The sequence below is a fragment of the Dendrobium catenatum genome, unplaced genomic scaffold (genome assembly GCF_001605985.2).
Source record: "Dendrobium catenatum unplaced genomic scaffold, ASM160598v2 fragScaff_scaffold_1448, whole genome shotgun sequence".
Lineage (NCBI taxonomy): Eukaryota > Viridiplantae > Streptophyta > Magnoliopsida > Asparagales > Orchidaceae > Dendrobium > Dendrobium catenatum.
The window spans coordinates 527,344-544,426 of record NW_021319910.1 but is presented as its reverse complement, the minus strand read 5'-3'; the positions used below and the strand labels follow the sequence as shown (position 1 = coordinate 544,426).

The 17,083-nt window shown below is 36.0% G+C and overlaps 1 protein-coding gene across 2 annotated transcripts; it reads right to left on the bottom strand.

Moving 5' to 3' along the window:
* Positions 1 to 3,408: 3,408 nt before the first annotated feature.
* LOC110107113 (transmembrane protein 230) lies at positions 3,409 to 12,309 on the bottom strand. Of its 2 annotated transcripts, XM_020837276.2 has the most exons (4): positions 12,102 to 12,309; positions 11,609 to 11,995; positions 6,423 to 6,733; positions 3,409 to 3,719 (listed from the first exon to the last, which is right to left on the bottom strand). In XM_020837276.2, exons 3-4 carry the CDS (start codon positions 6,688 to 6,690, stop codon positions 3,640 to 3,642), a joined length of 348 nt encoding a protein of 115 aa, XP_020692935.1. In that variant the 5' UTR covers positions 6,691 to 6,733; positions 11,609 to 11,995; positions 12,102 to 12,309; the 3' UTR covers positions 3,409 to 3,639. The 2 variants fall into 2 exon arrangements, with proteins under 2 accessions (XP_020692935.1, XP_020692934.1); XM_020837275.2 differs by lacking the exon at positions 11,609 to 11,995 and having other exon boundaries at positions 12,102 to 12,308.
* Positions 12,310 to 17,083: the final 4,774 nt, after the last annotated feature.

Genomic DNA, 17,083 nt, shown 5'->3' with positions numbered 1-17,083 from the left:
TGGGAGAAAGCTAAAAATATCATGCTTTAAGTAGGTGGAGAGTGACTCATGCAACGAGGGTTGTTGCAAGTTTGGCGCTGTGCTATTTAGGGCACAAGTGAGGTATGAGTGTTGTAGTGAGTAAAAGTGTTGTGAGCGGCGACCAATGTGTGTGCAAACAATGAGTGATTAGCAAGGATTGGATTGAATGTGCGCTAAGTAGCGGCTAATCGGCTCATGGTGAAACTCATGGATCGTAATCAGGGCGAGACAGAGAAAGATGGGATAGACGAGCGATGATGGAGGCTAAAGCTTAGTCAATCTTTGATACCATGTTGAGAAGAAAAGGCGTCTGATGTATATTATTGATTGAATATGATAGTCTATAGATGGGCATATAAGATGAATGCAATTGGAAGCCAATAAAGGTGAAAATGATGATAACATATGAGGGAATAAGTGCATATTTTGCAAAGCAGATGACACAACTCATCATAATATTATTTCCCTAAAATATGTCATGCACCAACATCATCAACACTCCTGAAATGATTCTGACAATTTTTAGAAACTTTACAGTTTTATTTCTTTCTTTCATGCAAGTTATGGAGTATGTCAATGCCTCTTTTTATTTCTTTGCAGATCCATATGGTGGAAGTATTAGCCTTTTTTGGAACTTTGTTTTTTTTTTTTTGTTGTAATTTATATGTACTCAGTATGGTTAGATGCAATCAAATAACTGATGATTTGCCTTGATTTTAGTCATGTTTGCCCACCTATCAGCTTAGAATTCTAGGCCCCTCCAGAGAGTTCCACGCCATGGTGCTTTTTCTTCTTGTTTTGGGAACAGTTCTCCATTTTATTGGTGCTAGGATTTCTGAAGAATATTTGTGTTTATAATTTGCTTAAAAACTTAAGAACTATAAATTTGAAGCATGGATTCATACAATTTTATTTGGTTGGTGGATATGGATATGGCTTTGTAACAACTAGCAGTATAGATGCTAAGAATAAAGAAGAAAAAAAAAAACTGTATGTTTAAAACATCGAATTAGAAAGCAATGGCTGCAGTTCATGCCAAAGTAGCTTTACTGAATCGCAGCCATATTAGTTTAATTGAGGTCATATACCTTTATGCTTAATTTTCTTGTTATGTTGTTCAGTTTTAAGTTTGTTACATAAGGAAGATAGAAGTAAGAAAGCAGTAAGAAAATTATTCTAAATGAAGACTTAAGTTTTGTTTGATGGCTTTCTTACTGTTTCTTAAAACAACTTTTTATTTTTTTACTAAAAAGTTGCTTTAAAAAGCGGTAAAAAAATCGTCCCAAACGAAGCCTTAGTGAGATTACATTTGTGTTTGGTGGAATGCAGGGCCACCTTGATTTGAAAGGAGAAACAAGTGGGCACATAGCAAGGTAATAGTTAAACTACGCATTTGTGATGAGAAAGGGCCATCCTTGGTAATAAGGCCAAATTAAGTTGAAAATTTCTTTGGAGTTGCCCTTCTCAAATTATATAGATAAGCAAACAATTGCAAGTTTTTATTAACTTGCTAAACCTTTGTGATTGAGGTTTATCTTTCTTTATCTGCCAAGTTTTGATTGACTTAGTGGGTATATTGACACATCCAATGTTTTATTGTTTGCCTGCCTTTCAAAAGAAAAAGGAAAGGCTCTTTGTTTACCAAATGCTAATTTGGCTATTGAATGCTTAAGAGTGTCCGAAACGAATTGGGTGCTTAACCTTTAAGCCAATAGAAATTCTTGCGCGCGGCATTTGCTTGTGCGGACGATCAATCACGCTTTAGGTCATCTCCAACCGAACGCCAAACGAGCGTATGATATCGTTCGATCGCTCCAATCGAACGCAAAATTTTCCGCAATCTACTTGCAGGTGAACAGTGTGACGCCAATATTGGCGTCGCACTGTTCACCCACGCCATTTTCGACTCTCAACCGGAAAAACGCACGAAAGGAGATCGATCGTTACCTTCCCATAAACACCTAAAATGGCGTTCGATTGGAGCAGCCGCACGGCATTTTGAAGTTTTGCGTTATTTTGTCGTGAAAAATAGAGTTTTCGGTTGGAATTGCCCTTAGCAGTGTGCCTGCATTTACAATTGTTTACTTGAATATTGGTTGTCCATTATTTTTTGCAGATGCGGAGCGTAATTATGCGTTCTGATACCAATCAAAATGAGCTACATTAACGCGGTGACTGAGCCACGGGCTTAGGGAACCGGATGAGTTCCACTTCCCACAAAATAAATTTTCCAAAGAAAGGTACCGGGCGCTAATTGATAATTTAGAAAGCCATTCCTCCCTTTTTAAGGCTTCGTTTAGTTTGTAACTGTTTTTTATCACTTTTTTTGTTTTTTCTGCTTTTAAAAAATTTTTATTAGAAAAAAGTGAGAAATCTGTTCCAAATGAAGTTTAAATTTTAGATAAAATTTTTACATATATGCTATAAGAGTTTCGACTAATTTTTTGTAATTATGTGAAGCATCATAGTTTGAAATCTTAAATTTAAATTAAATTATGTTATCCTTCATTTTAAATCGTAATTTTACAGGTATTAAAGGTGAAGGTGAAAGGCTTCTCCAGCAACCAAATATCTGGGCGATAATCGGCCTTCTCAATTGTTATAATAGCATCATCCGTTCCAATGGGTTTTTTTTTTATATGACGAGGAACCGTCCGCTGTCACACCCGACATCATCGAGCACGCTTGCCAGTCCGTACCCTGGCCGACCTAATGGGTCACAAACACATTGCCGGCGCTTTGGAGCCCCAATTTAAGGGCCGACTGCCGCTCTAGAGAATCGAACTCGGAATGGGGGTTCCCAACCGAGCACGCCCACTAACCGAGATAAGCATCAGTGGATGTTCCAATGGTTGATGAAGTGTGTTCGATATCATCCATTTTCTTATAATTATAGGTTATTTCATCAATTTGAGTCTCATCGATTGTCCAGCCCTATGGAGGAATAAGCAAGTTAAAGATACAAATTAAGGCGTAAAACTGCTAATCAATATTGTTTTGATCAAAAAGTCCAACGAATATGTTGGACGCTATGAATACCAATAACACTTCTAATGGCATAAATTCGCTTACTATATATAAAAAAATGTATTATGTACTTTAATTTATAATTACTATATACTTCGATCTATTTTTTATTATTATTTTTTAAAATTTAGATTCACCAAAAACAGAAACAATTTTTAAATGCTTTTTGCCATTTTCTAAGCTATAAAAACTGGTTTTTAAATCAGACCAAATCAACAACAAACTTAATGACCGAAATATTTGAAATGATTGTAAATGAAACGGTAACAAAGTTTTAAACCTCAGGCTATTATAGCTAAATTAATAAACGGTAAACGGTAACAATGGCTCATTATGTAAATAACAAACTGCAGCATCAAATGTCCGGAAATGTAAAACTTTGTTATACAAAGAAAAACAGATAAAACACAAATCAGACAGTTTATTACAAAATATTTAGGGATAAGACATTTATTGCAACATTTTTGCAGAACCCAAAGATCAAACTTTAAAACTTTGAAGCAAATATCATAAAAATATATGGCACAAAATAAAATTCAACAAGCAGATGTGGAACAAACATATAGAATTACAACAAATACAATAAGATAATCAGTAAGAGGGTATGGAGGAGAATCTGTAACCTGGGGCACCTCTCCAAGCGTAATATGCAACCCTAGTCTCATAAAATCCTGCAGCAAAAATTATATAGAACTTTCTGGTTATAGTGGAGGAGATGATAGTTATAGGTTTCGTTTGGGACGGTTTTCTTACTGCTACTTAAAGCGGTTTTTTTTATTACAAAAATTAAAAAAATTTATACTAGAAACCCGATTTAAGAAGTAGTAAAAAAGTCGTCCCAAACAAATCAATATTGTGGCGGTCATGGACACAAGTTTACTAATTATGACTAAAAGCTTGCTTTTTATAAACCCCAACCATGAAGCGAGCATGGCAGATAAAGGTTTTGTTTGGGACGGCTTCTTAAAACAACTTTTTAGTATAAAAAGTTTAATTTTTGACTACAAAGTAACTTTAAAAAGCAGTAAAAAAATCGTCCCAAATGAAACCAAAGTAAAAAAAATATTTGTAACATTTAGAACTGTTTGGTTACCAACATTCAAAAACATGCTCTTAAGAATAAAAAGTAAGGTAAGATTATATGCTTGGCATACAGGACAGTAAGGTAGCTGCTCAAAAACCTAATTCTAGAGCTTGGAATGGAGGATCACACAAGCCTAGGGTTATGTAATGAAAGTAGATCACACAAAAAAAAAAAAATTAGAATTCGCAAATCAAAAACTATCTAATACACAAATCTTTACTTTCTTTAAGTGCAAACTCAAAATACCTAAAAGCTAATCCAAAATGATGATGTAATGATTGATTAAATTCAAATTAAAAAACAAGAAGTCCAAAACATGAAAAATCAAGAAGCAAATATTTTTTTTTCACTGCAATTAAAAACTGAATTGTGGCACATTTGACTTAAATTATGCATATAGTATAAACTAATCTAATTCTAGATTTACCAAATAAGCTTCTTAAACCTTTGCGAGTAAAAAATAATTATCACGTAGTACTCGCATAATATTTTAATAATTTTAAGTTCCTAATTCTAACAGTTATGGCCTTAATAATATCCTACTTTTCTGTGATAGATTCTATGTGCTAAACCTATCATATTTATGTATCATCCAATATTTTTTATTACTAATAATCATTTTTCACATCCATTAACATTACATTTCAACTTCAAATCCAAAAGCCAAAGCACAAGTTTGACATAGTGCATTCATTAATTAATCAAGTCATCTATAAAATCTACAGTCCCTTATTTTCTAAAATCTTTTCTCCATTTTATCCCCTTTCATTTCAAAAACATTGACTATGGGTATAACTAAGCTCATTCGTCTCATAAGCGAGCTCAATAAATGAAACATAAGTGACAATTACCAAGTTAGTCTCAACTTAATTCATTAGCTCATGAGAATGAGCTCGTATAATATGCTACATTTAATACTCAAATTAACAGATTTCAAATGCAAAATTATAGAGAAAACATAAAAAAAAACGTACTTTTTCCCTCATTTTTTCCCATACTTTTGCTGTGAAAAATTCTAATTCAATTTCATGTTCTTAATTTATTGAGAAGATAAGCCAGCAAAAGAATCATGATAGAGCTCAAGCTTGAACTTGGTATGGCTAAACCTCAAGCTCGATTATTGAATCTTCTGAAAATTTCTAGAATGATCCACTCATTTTTCTTCTTATTCTTTCAAGTTATCTCAATCTACCCGCTTTACAAATTCAGGTGCATCTCCCTAAAGATGAAAATATGTTCATCCGAACTATAAAAGAAATTTTAAATATAAGAAAGAAAACCTCCTAAACATGAAATTTTTTTCCAAAATGAATGAATATATTAGAAGTTTCAAGAAAGATTAGCAAAAACATGTAATGTAATCAAAGCAATTTGAAGCAAAACTTAAATGTGATGGATATTTTCTTTTCCTGGTTAAGTTTTACATCTCTTTCAGAGAAATTATTCTGTGCGGACGCCGAACGCCGTCTAGAGCCCAACCAGAATACACCACGTCACCTCCTGCTCAGTACCCGACTCGGTACTACTCGGTATCGCGGCTCGGTACCCGGCTCGGTACTGCTGATGTAGCGCATTCTGGTTGATCTCGGGATGATAAATTGCGTTCGGCGTCTGCACAGAATAATTTCTCCTTTCACAAGCACCAAGTACATTCATATCAAGAAATACAAATCATGCAACGTTTATGCCAAGTATGATAGATCGTGTCAACATCAACAGAGGCAAGTTTCTTTTGCGTTTATCTAACCTTTAAGCAATTATGTTCTCCATGCTATAAGTTTCTCACAGAGCAGTTTTAGCCCTCACGAAATTAAGTGTTGTTGAAAACAATTTCTTGCAAATATTTGTATCTATAAGTGCAAGGTTTGCTACTATATAAGTTTAGAACTAAGAGAAAAAAAAAACTACTGAAGCTCAACCATAATTGTGATAAGCCCATTTGGATGATGATGATGATGATGATATTGGAGTTGGAAAACCGAAAACGTCATCTTCAAGCCATGAAAACAACTGTCATAAGATGCATTTATTGCTTCCAACATTCTGTTACACATCTAATTTTCTTAAGAATCTAAATCGAAGTGCTATTTATTAAATCATTCTTATATTTTTCTGAATTCAGAATTATAGCTCCAAATAATCTAATTGGATCATGAATACATAAGGTCCTCACCTTCAGTAAAACTCTCCTTTTAATTTACGAGAGCTCTCAAGCTTAATTGGTTTCTACATATTAGTTACACTAATGTACGGGTCTGATGATTTAAAAATGAAGGTTCTTGAAACATACCTGGTAAGAAAGAAAGTATGCCAAGCGCGAGAAGGCCAAAAGCTTGAGATTTATCGCCCTCCATGTGGCCTGCAAAGATGAAGAATGCGAGGAAGAGAAGGATCGACCCCAGAGCAAGAAGAAAAAGGGCAAGAGCAATGGACTTCCATGGAACTCTATCAAATGCTCTAGGATTGTAGCTAAATCGAAGATCTTCTTGGCCTCCATTATCATCATCGCTTTCTTCTCCGGCAAGCGGAGAGTATCGAACATTACGCCTAGTTGACATAATAAGCTTCCAAACAAGAAAATCAACAAGTATGTGATAGTTCCTGCCAAACAAAAGGGAAATTCTTAACTAATTGTAAACCAAAAAACAAATGTCCCCGTTATAATTAACTATAAAAAAATTGAAGAGTACATTTGACTAAGATAAAACCAAGAAACAAATACAATGAATAAGTGTCAATGCATCATCGCAACCTTTAAGAAACCTAGATGGGAAAACTTGAAATAGTCCAGGTGAGAAAGTTATTGAGCCATAAAACTCCCTCGATTGGAGAAGCAAAGCTCAAGAACCATAAAAAAATGTTTGGATAACCATAAAGCACAAGAAAAGCCCACGAGCCACAAAATTTGTTTGGATTAGAAGCATTCGGGCCACCTTTAGGCAACTGAGCATAGCTTAAGGGCCTCAAAAACTAGGTGCAACCTCTTAATGATTGAGCATACCTCTGACCCTTAAAAGCTTTAGTTGGATTTAGGCCTAAAGATGGCAAACATATAATTCTTGCAAATGTAAGAAAAATAATAGAAAGAACAAGAAGGATAAACTTTCTTTTATTAGAAATATTTTAATAACAAAATAATTATTCTACAAGATTTTACAAATATTGAAAACGATGTAAAGGCATTGGAGCAAACTATTACTAAGAATATATAAGTCTTTTTAGGTCTATCTCTATTTTTATTAAATAATCTAATACCTCAACTTTTCTAACCGGGTCATCTAAAAGCCTCCGTTTAATGTGACCAAACCATCTAAGGCGACTCTCTCTAATCTTATCTTCCACTGGAGCTACTCCAGCCTTTTCATGTATATGATCATTTCGTATCCTATCTCTAAGGATAAAGCCACTCATACACCTGAGCATCCTCATCTCTGCAACACTTAACTTAGTATTATGCTTCTTTTTTAATGGCCAACATTCGGCACCATAAAACATTTCAGGTCTCACTCTCACCACCATCTTATAGAATTTTCCCATAAGTTTGAGGGGGGCTTTTCTATCGCACAACAAGTCAGATGCATTCCTCCACTTCAACCATCCAATTTGAATTCTGCTGATAATATCCCCATCTATTTCACCATCACTCTGAACAATAGATCCAAGATATCTAAATACAATCACTCATGCATATTCTTGGTGTGATCAACTGCGTCAAACTTGGCCAATATATGATAAATTCGAGAACAGTACAAATAGGAATTCTAGAAAGGAAGAAATGACTAGGAAAGTTTGGCTTGTTTACTATTCCAATAATGAAAACAAATAAGGGTAGTTTAATATTAATGGTAGCATAGAATATTCATGAAGACAACAAGAAATGAAAGGTAAGGGTAGTATTGATGAGTATACTATTGATCAACTCCATATTTCACCAAAAATTGAGCACTCCGCCGCTAAATATACATATAGATACACCAACTACAAAGAGATAGATTGTACTTCCAACACAAAGATTTAGCATAGATTCAAACTAAAATCAATATTTGACATAAGACAAATACAATTCCTGGTACGTGTACTTAAAATAGCCGTCTCACCTCTTCCACTAGTCTAAGAAAAGGGTAACTAACATATACTACCAAATTCAAAAAAGTTAGTACTAAACCTGGTTGTTAGCTATCCTTTCCATCAGCACTCTATCTATATTTGTCTTTTGAGGCTAACTTAGATATCTCAAAATTACATAGACCATTAAAGATTTTTTACTTCAAAATTACAAGAAGATTATAGCTTCTTCCACCTTTAGAAGAATAAATCTAACTTCTTTGAAAAGACAATTCCCCATACAGGAAAAATCTACGCCATAGAAGACGCTTACAAAGACCAATTAGGAAAAGGACTATATCAAACCCTAAACGGAACAACATTTGCATAAGTATCATCCTATTGGAAATAAATAGCTAGATTAGCCATCAACAATGGAGTCAGGTTGTTGCCAAATCTAACAGCCACAATGATGAGGACATCGACAGACGCTACCGACAAGTTTATCGACGAAGGAATCGCAGATCTACGGCCACGATTCAGTGCCTTTACTTTTGATGCATTTCTTCATGTTATGTTTATTTAGTTTTGTTGTTTTCCGAATTTACCCCTTTGGGGAATTGTCTTGTTATTGTAGCCCAGAGGGCAATTGCATACTTTTCCTTTTTCATGATTGAGACCTATATATAATGGTCTAATGTGTTGTAAGATTTTGATGAATGATTAATGAAATTTTCCTTTGCTTCTTCTTCTTCTTCTTGTGTGAGCACTAGAGAAGGGAGAGAGAGCTCGAGGTGAGCAAGCGCAATACCCACCAGTTGCTGAAAGAGTCCGCGGCTTGTGGTTCCATTTATTTCAATTTGCTTTTCTTCTTTCCTCCCCACCCCACCCGCCGGCTTCCCCTAGTCCCTTCGTCGTCAATCATTTTCCCCACCCAAGTCTCCCTCACAATACTACCCGTCCGCCGGTCGAGCCCCACTTTTCCCCCAACCGAATCCCCAAGCCTCCCACCACCATGCCACTGGCCCCCCCATTGTCCATCCACCATCAATGATGATTAATGTCATCATTACCACCTACCAAAATAGCCTCCCTTGACTTAGGAAGAGAACTCCTCAATTTGAAATTCAAATTTTGAATTTCAAAATCTTTCCTAATTTGACAAAGCCATGTTTGAAAAGTTTTAAATCTCATTCAGATTTGATTTAATTTTCCTCTTCCTTATTTAGAATACTAAGTTTAGAAGCTTTTAAATCCCCACCAATCCTTCCCCTCTTCCCTCAATGCCCCCCCCCTAATTGATGGCTTCCCCATTAATTCCCTTTAAAGCTCCCAATCCCTCAATTTGAATATGAATTTCAAATTAAATCCCTCCAAATCTACTTAAAATCTGAAATTAATTACAGATTTGGATTAAAGCTTTTCCTCTCTCCCTAACCTAACCTAATTCTCCCTCATCCAAACAGTCCCCTCCTCTCCACCCTTGGCCGTCCTCTCCACCCTTGGCCGCCCTCTCCACTTGATGGCACTAAGATGAAGAAAGCAAGCTATCGTTGCAAAAATTCTCATCATATATGACTAGTACTAATATCTTTGCACTAAGATGAAGAAAGCATGCTATCCTTGCAAAAATTCTCACATATATGACTAGCACTAATATGTCTGAAGAACTTTCACTTGATCTACATGAATCCTGATGCATTATTTGTATTAAAAACTTTCAGAATTAAATTCAGAACAAGCTAAGCTCCAATTTTAGCAAACTTAGATCAGACTAAGCAAATTGACAAGACGAATTCAACAACATAAAAAATTATCCGATCTAAATTCAAATGACCCAAAATAAAGCACTCAAAGTAAAGTTAGAAACTTCATAGCATTGATTTAAAGATAAAACAATATCAAAATTTTCCTTGCTTATGGTCAAATTGAGTGGCTTGATAAGGCATATCCATCAATCTTGAGATTTATTGATTTTGAGGTCATTAAGACACTTGATGCTAAATGAATGGACTCTTATAAAAGGATTCAATATGATACTTCTAAAATACTATAAAAAGACTTTCACTCTCCACATAAAGGTCTTATATTTGAGTTTGGAGATTTGAAAATTATGAAGCTCTACTTAAATTCCGATAGAGAATCACAGTTGAGCCACTGCCATCACTCGATTATAATTGTCTAACTGCAACAACAACAACACTATGTGGGGCCGACTACATGAATCGTTTTTCTCCATTGCCCTATTAAAAGTCAAAATCTCGTTTGAATCTAATGAAAAAAGATCATTTCTATTTTTTTCTAACCAAGTCTTTTTAGGTCTACCTCTACCTTTCTTAACATAAGTCAAATCTAATACCTCTACTTTCCTAACCGAATCATCAGAAGGCCGTCGTTTTATGTGACCAAACCATCAAAGGAGTCTCCCTCTAATCTTATCATTGTCTAACTGCATTTGACTAATTTCTGTCATCTGACCACTGTCGCCTAATCGTCACTATCCACTCACCACCATTTGATCGCTATCATCTGACCATCATTGCCCAATTGTTATCACCCAACCACTGTCACCTGATCATTCTCGTTTGACTAACACCATCCAAACACTACATCTCTAACATTCTCCCTCACAATTACAAAAAATATAAACTTGGACTACATACTTTATAATCTCATCTTCTCCACTTGACGGGAATTATAGACTTGTAACTTATTTATAGTTGATCATTTTATCCGAGCTAGGCCCCATGGCTTGTTCCCTTACCAGGTTTTTCACGAAAAATTTTTGTGTGTATTGTCTCCTTTTTTGTTGCTTGTCTAAGTTAAATCTTCGTGAAAAGCTAATACATAAAAATTCTCTCTCTATTTTCATGAATTTTCTAGCACACAAGTACCCTCTATGAACCTAAGCAATTAGGCATTGGTTTATATTTCTCTCCATAGATTATCATACACTATATTAAAAAAAAAATTTCAAAGAGGATAGTACTAAACAAAAGTTCAGAGGATATGACAGGTACGGTCTATGAACCTAAGAAATAAGAAATTAAGAAATTTAAATTTCTCTCACAATACCCAAAAAAAAAAACTGATAGAACAAAACTAGAGTTGACAGGATATGAGAACAGTTTGGCGGGTTAGTTGGAGAAGAAAAGCAAGGGCGGGAGAATCTGGCGGTGGTTGCAGGCGCGGATCTCGGAAAAGCTTAAATCGCCTGAGGCCGCGGAGCTTGAGAACACCCCGGGTTATATGTTCGGCATCCGAGGGTAAGGAGATTGGACAATTCTTCTAAGATTCGTTCACTTAAACATAATAATATCAATAATAATAGATATAATTCTATCAACAACGTGATTGCTTTTGTATTTGTTTAACACCACTCGTATGAACACTATAGGGGCTGTTTGGAAGACAGATTTAAGCAGGATTTACCTTAAAGGGCTGTTTGGTAGCAGGATTTAAGCAGGCTTTAGGCCGGATTTTTTGTAATACCAAACAGTTTGAGAGCACGCAATAAATCTGAATCGATGGTAAATCCTAAATCCGGGATTTGCTAAATCCCGTCGTTCGACGGCGGATTTAACGGGATTTACTGATTCGTCGAGTTCTTCCGCGGCGAGCGAGCGAGCTCCCGTCTTGACGGAGGAGGCGAAGATGGTTACGTACGCAGCGAGCGAGCGAGCTCCCGTCTCGACTTCCGATCGACGCCACCGAAGGAGGCGAAGAAGCTGCTTTAGCAACTCTATCAAAAACAATTTCACGCGAAGCACGCAAAGCCGAAGCAGCCACGAAGAAATGGCGACGAGGAAAAGCCAAATCCTGATAAACGGATAAATCACATATTACCTCCATTTCGAACTCAATTACGGATTTAACTTGTTAAATCCTATAGTTCGGCGTGTTTAAGGGATTTAGACGAAAATACCCGTCGACGTCTTCGCCTGCAGCTTCAGTTGTTACTTCCTCGTGTCTTTTTCGTCGAGGGTTTCCGGTATAAGCAGAAGGGAAGGTTTTGGACCCCACGATCCCGTCGACGCCTCGCAGCAAGCTCCCGTCACGACTTCCGCGCTTCTTTGTTCTCCGAGGGTTTCGCGTAGGAGAGGAGAGGCGGCGAGTCCGCTGGAGAAAGACGAGGGTTTAGGTCATTAAATCAATATTAATTATTAATGTTAGTAAATTTAAAAAAAAATATTAACTTAATTAAGTTCACTAAATATAAATTATTATTTAATTAGCTTAGTAAATTACTAATTGATTATTAATTATGATGTTATCTTGTGTTAATTTTGATTTAAATACTAAATTAATATAATAGTCCAATTTAATTGTGCTATTTAATCTTATTAATTTAATTATATTTAATTAAGCTAAATTAAATAATAAATTATTGAAATTATAAAAAATCATTAAGCTTTAGAATAAATAGCAAAATAGTTCACATAGATTTTCATTACCTTGATGCTGAATCATTGTAGAGATGGCTTTTATGATTCCTTAAAGAGAAGTTTGCCATTTATAAATTATTATTTAATTAGCTTAGTAAATTACTAATTTATTATTAATTATGATTTTATCTTGTGTTAATTTTGATTTACATACTAAATTAATATAATAGTTCAAGTTAATTGTGCTATTTAATCTTATTACTTTAATTATAATTAATTAAGCTAAATTAAGTAATAAAATCTTGAAATTATAAAAAAAATCAATAAATAGCAAAATAGTTCACATAGATTTTCATTACCTTGATGCTGAATCATTGTAGAGATGGCTTTTAAGATTCCTTAAAGAGAAGTTTGCCATTGTGAGCTTATCAAAATTGTTGGCACACAATCCTCCAATCTTACCTTCTCTTGCTCACGAGGTCATTAATGAGTTTGTGATTTTAGCTTCACAATTTGTTTTGTATGATTCGATAGACAGCGACCAATTGGGCCCTAAAATTGAGGAATGATAAGGTGGGAGGTTGAGCCCTCTACTTACGATAAGGTATTGTTGAAGATGATTATTTAAGATACACGCTGAAGGTGACACCTAAATTTGCTCATTTGGCGAGACCAACTTGGGATCTTGACTAGGGAAAATGTTGTCATACTTGTTTTTAAAACATCATTTTTTATATTTAGTTGATTTAATACTTACATGATTCTTATGTTCGCAACAGATTGAGAGAATGTTAGATTCATGACAATGTGTGAGGGCCTTATTAGATGTTGATCTTAACATCGATAAGAGTCACTTTGGGTTGCGTAGTATAGAAACATTCTTGTTTAAGAAGGCTTGGATGAAACTAGCTAATAAAAGTGGTGAAGAATTGACTTAAAACTTCTAAAATTAATAATGCAACAGTTGATATCTCTTTGAATGTCTAGAAATAATAAGACAAAGCAATAAACAGTCATGGGAGAGATACCACATAACCATGAACAAAATCTTGAATACTGCTAAAAAATAAAGACCCTAAATGAGGAGGTCAAGAAAGGTAAAAAATAAAGTTTGTCGAAGCTCTAAGGACAGAGTGATATAAAAGAATCTAGTTATAACAAAAATATATAAGCCACAAAGGATATTTAGAGGAATCTACAATCTTTTAATTAGAAAATAATTGAAAATAAAACTGGAGGCTGAGAATATAAATAAATAGCTAAAAAAAAGGTAAATAATTGTAGTCTAATGTTCTTAAATCTTAATCCAATGAAGGTTCACTAGTAATTTTGTTTATTGGATGAAATTACCAATGACACTTAATGGATACATAAATAATGATTACATGTTAAAGGATGTAACTTTAAAAGAAATATATAATTAGTGTTGATGTATTCCAAAGATTAACTTTTGATTGTTTTGTAAATAAAATAAAAAATAGTATATGTTTTAGGTGAATGGAAATATTTTTTTTTATATTGCACTCCTCTATAATTGTTGCGTCATGGAGTATTCACGGCGGTAGAGAAATATATAGTTTAACGTCTTAGCATTGTACGAAGATCCAGCACACAATCAGATAAGTGAGAGGGTGTAGCATTCATAAGAGACCAGAGTTTTTACGTGGAAACCCCTGAAAAACGGGGAAAAACCACGGGGCCTGGCCCAGTTTGAATGAATCCACTAATATTTGCAGTCGATTACAAATGAGGCCCTTCCTTGGGAGAAGACCTTTGCTTGATATCACAAATGTACATCATATAAAGTGCATTACATGGTGGGAGTTACAATAGATGTGTTTGTTTTATCGGCACGACCGTAGTCGATAGGATGGAGGTCGAAAAGACCGTTGTCTGGTGATGGAGGTCGGAAGGACCATAGTAGGCGATCGAGGTCGGAAGGACCATAGTAGACGACGGAGGTCAGAAGGACCGTAGCCGGCAGGAGACTGGGGTTAGAAACACCGTTGTCTGTTGATGGAGGTTAAAAGGACCATAATAGGCGACGAAGGTCAGAAGGACCGTAGTCGACACGAGTCCGGGGTCAGAAAGACCGTTGTCTGTTGATGGAGCTCGAAAGGACCATAGTGGGTGACGGAGGTCAGAAGGATCGTAGTCGGCAGGAGACCGATGTCAGAAAGACCATTGTAGTAGGGGGGTACTCTGGTAGAACTCTTGGCATCAATAGGTGGCCTAATAGAAGTTTAGGCCTCAGGTAGTGGTATGGCAGAAATCCAAACCTTAGGTGGTGGTCTGGCATTGGTCGGGGCCTTGAGTGGTGGTGGTCCGGCAGAGCACAGATCTTTAAGTGATGGTCTGACGAAGCAACGACGTCAGGCGGTGGTTCGTCAGAGGAGAGGGATTCAAGTGGTGGTCCGGCGAAGCAATGGCGTCAGGCGGTGGTCCAGTGGAGGTGAGGGCCTCAAGTGGTGATCCGGCGGAACAACGACGTCAGACAGTGGTCTGGCGGAGGTGGGGGCCTCAAGTGGTGGTCCGGCAGAACAACAGCGTCAGGCGGTGGTCCAGCGGAGGTGAGGGCCTCAAGTGGTGGTCCGGTAGAGTAACAGTGTCAGGCGATGGTCCAGCGGAGGAGAGGGCCTCAAGTGGTGGTCCGGCGGAACAACGACGTCATACGGTGGTCCAGCGGAGGTGAGGGCCTCAAGCAGTGGTCCGGCAGTGGTCGAGGAGGAGCTTCTTCCTTCTCTTCTCCTCTTTTCTTCTTGCTCCGGTCCCTCTCTCAAGAGAAATGAGGGGTCTATTTATAGATTTTCTGTAGTGGCATGGCCCGTAAATAGGTGAGAGATCAAGGATAAATGGGGAGTGGTTGGATGGACGGTCGATATTAAATCCCTTGATCATAAATCGTTCATCAAACATTTGAAGGCCTTAATGATGTCAGAATTTGGTGATCTTAGACTCGTTGGATTCGTCTCGTCGAGCCGCTCGATTCTATTATAAGCTTGTTATGTTTGGAATCCGTTTGCTAATCCAAATTGTGATTTTAACATTCTAATAGCGCTTCGGGTCCTTGATTTGGACTCATTTGGGCTCGGATTGAGTCGAATTTGGTGTCGTTGGATTCATATTTCTAAGATGTTCAGTTTGACTATAAGTTTGTTGAAATCGGAGTTCAAATGCTCCTAATTTTAATTTCGAAAGTTTCCAACTTGATTTTGCATCAAGATTCGTGCCCGATCAAGATAATTTTTTGAGGATGTATCAATAATATTTTTCATAGGGGTGTCAATATTGGACACAACTTGAAAACCCGACTCGAACCCAACAAGAAAATTTCTGGTTCGGGTCAACCCGAACCGGGTCCTAATAGATGTTGATCTTAACATTGATAAGAGTCACTTTGGGTTAAAACTTCGATAGATTGAGGGTCCTAATAGATGTTGATCTTAACATCGATAAGAGTCACTTTGGGTTGTGTAGTATAGAAACATTATTGTTTAAGAAGGCTTGGATGAAACTAGCTAATAAAAGTTGTGAAGAATTGACTTAAAACTTCTAAGATTAATAATGCAACTGTTGATATCTCTTTGAATGTCTAGAAATAATAAGACAAAGCAATAAACAGTCATGGGAGAGATACCACATAACCATGAACAAAATCTTGAATACTGCTAAAAAATAAAGACCCTAAATGAGGAGGTCAAGAAAGGTAAAAAATAAAGTTTGTCGAAGCTCTAAGGACAAAGTGATATAAAATGATCTAGTTATAACAAAAATATATAAGCCACTAAGGAGATTTAGAGGAATCTACAATCTTTTAATTAGAAAATAATTGAAAATAAAACTAGAGACCGAGAATATAAATAAATAGCTAAAAAAAAGGTAAATAATTGTAGTCTAATGTTCTTAAATCTTAATCCAATGAAGGTTCACTAGTAATTTTGTTTATTGGATGAAATTACCAATGACACTTAATGGATACATAAATAATGATTACATGTTAAAGGATGTAACTTTAAAAGAAATATATAATTAGTGTTGATGTATTCCAAAGATTAACTTTTGATTGTTTTGTAAATAAAATAAAAAATAGTATATGTTTTAGGTGAATGGAAATATTTTTTTTTATATTGCACTCCTCTATAATTGTTGCGTCATGGAGTATTCACGGCGGTAGAGAAATATATAGTTTAACGTCTTAGCATTGTACGAAGATCCAGCACACAATCAGATAAGTGAGAGGGTGTAGCATTCATAAGAGACCAGAGTTTTTACGTGGAAACCCCTGAAAAACGGGGAAAAACCACGGGGCCTGGCCCAGTTTGAATGAATCCACTAATATTTGCAGTCGATTACAAATGAGGCCCTTCCTTGGGAGAAGACCTTTGCTTGATATCACAAATGTACATCATATAAAGTGCATTACATGGTGGGAGTTACAATAGATGTGTTTGTTTTATCGGCACGACCGTAGTCGATAGGATGGAGGTCGAAAAGACCGTTGTCTGGTGATGGAGGTCGGAAG

What these genes read in the sequence shown, in the direction of transcription:
- LOC110107113 (XM_020837276.2), bottom strand. Translation starts at nt 6,690, where the DNA reads ATGTCAACTAGGCGTAATGTTCGATACTCTCCGCTTGCCGGAGAAGAA. An exon ending in CATACTTTCTTTCTTACCAG is followed by an intron (nt 3,720 to 6,422) that starts GTATGTTTCAAG and finishes TTTTTGCTGCAG; the next exon opens with GATTTTATGAGACTAGGGTT.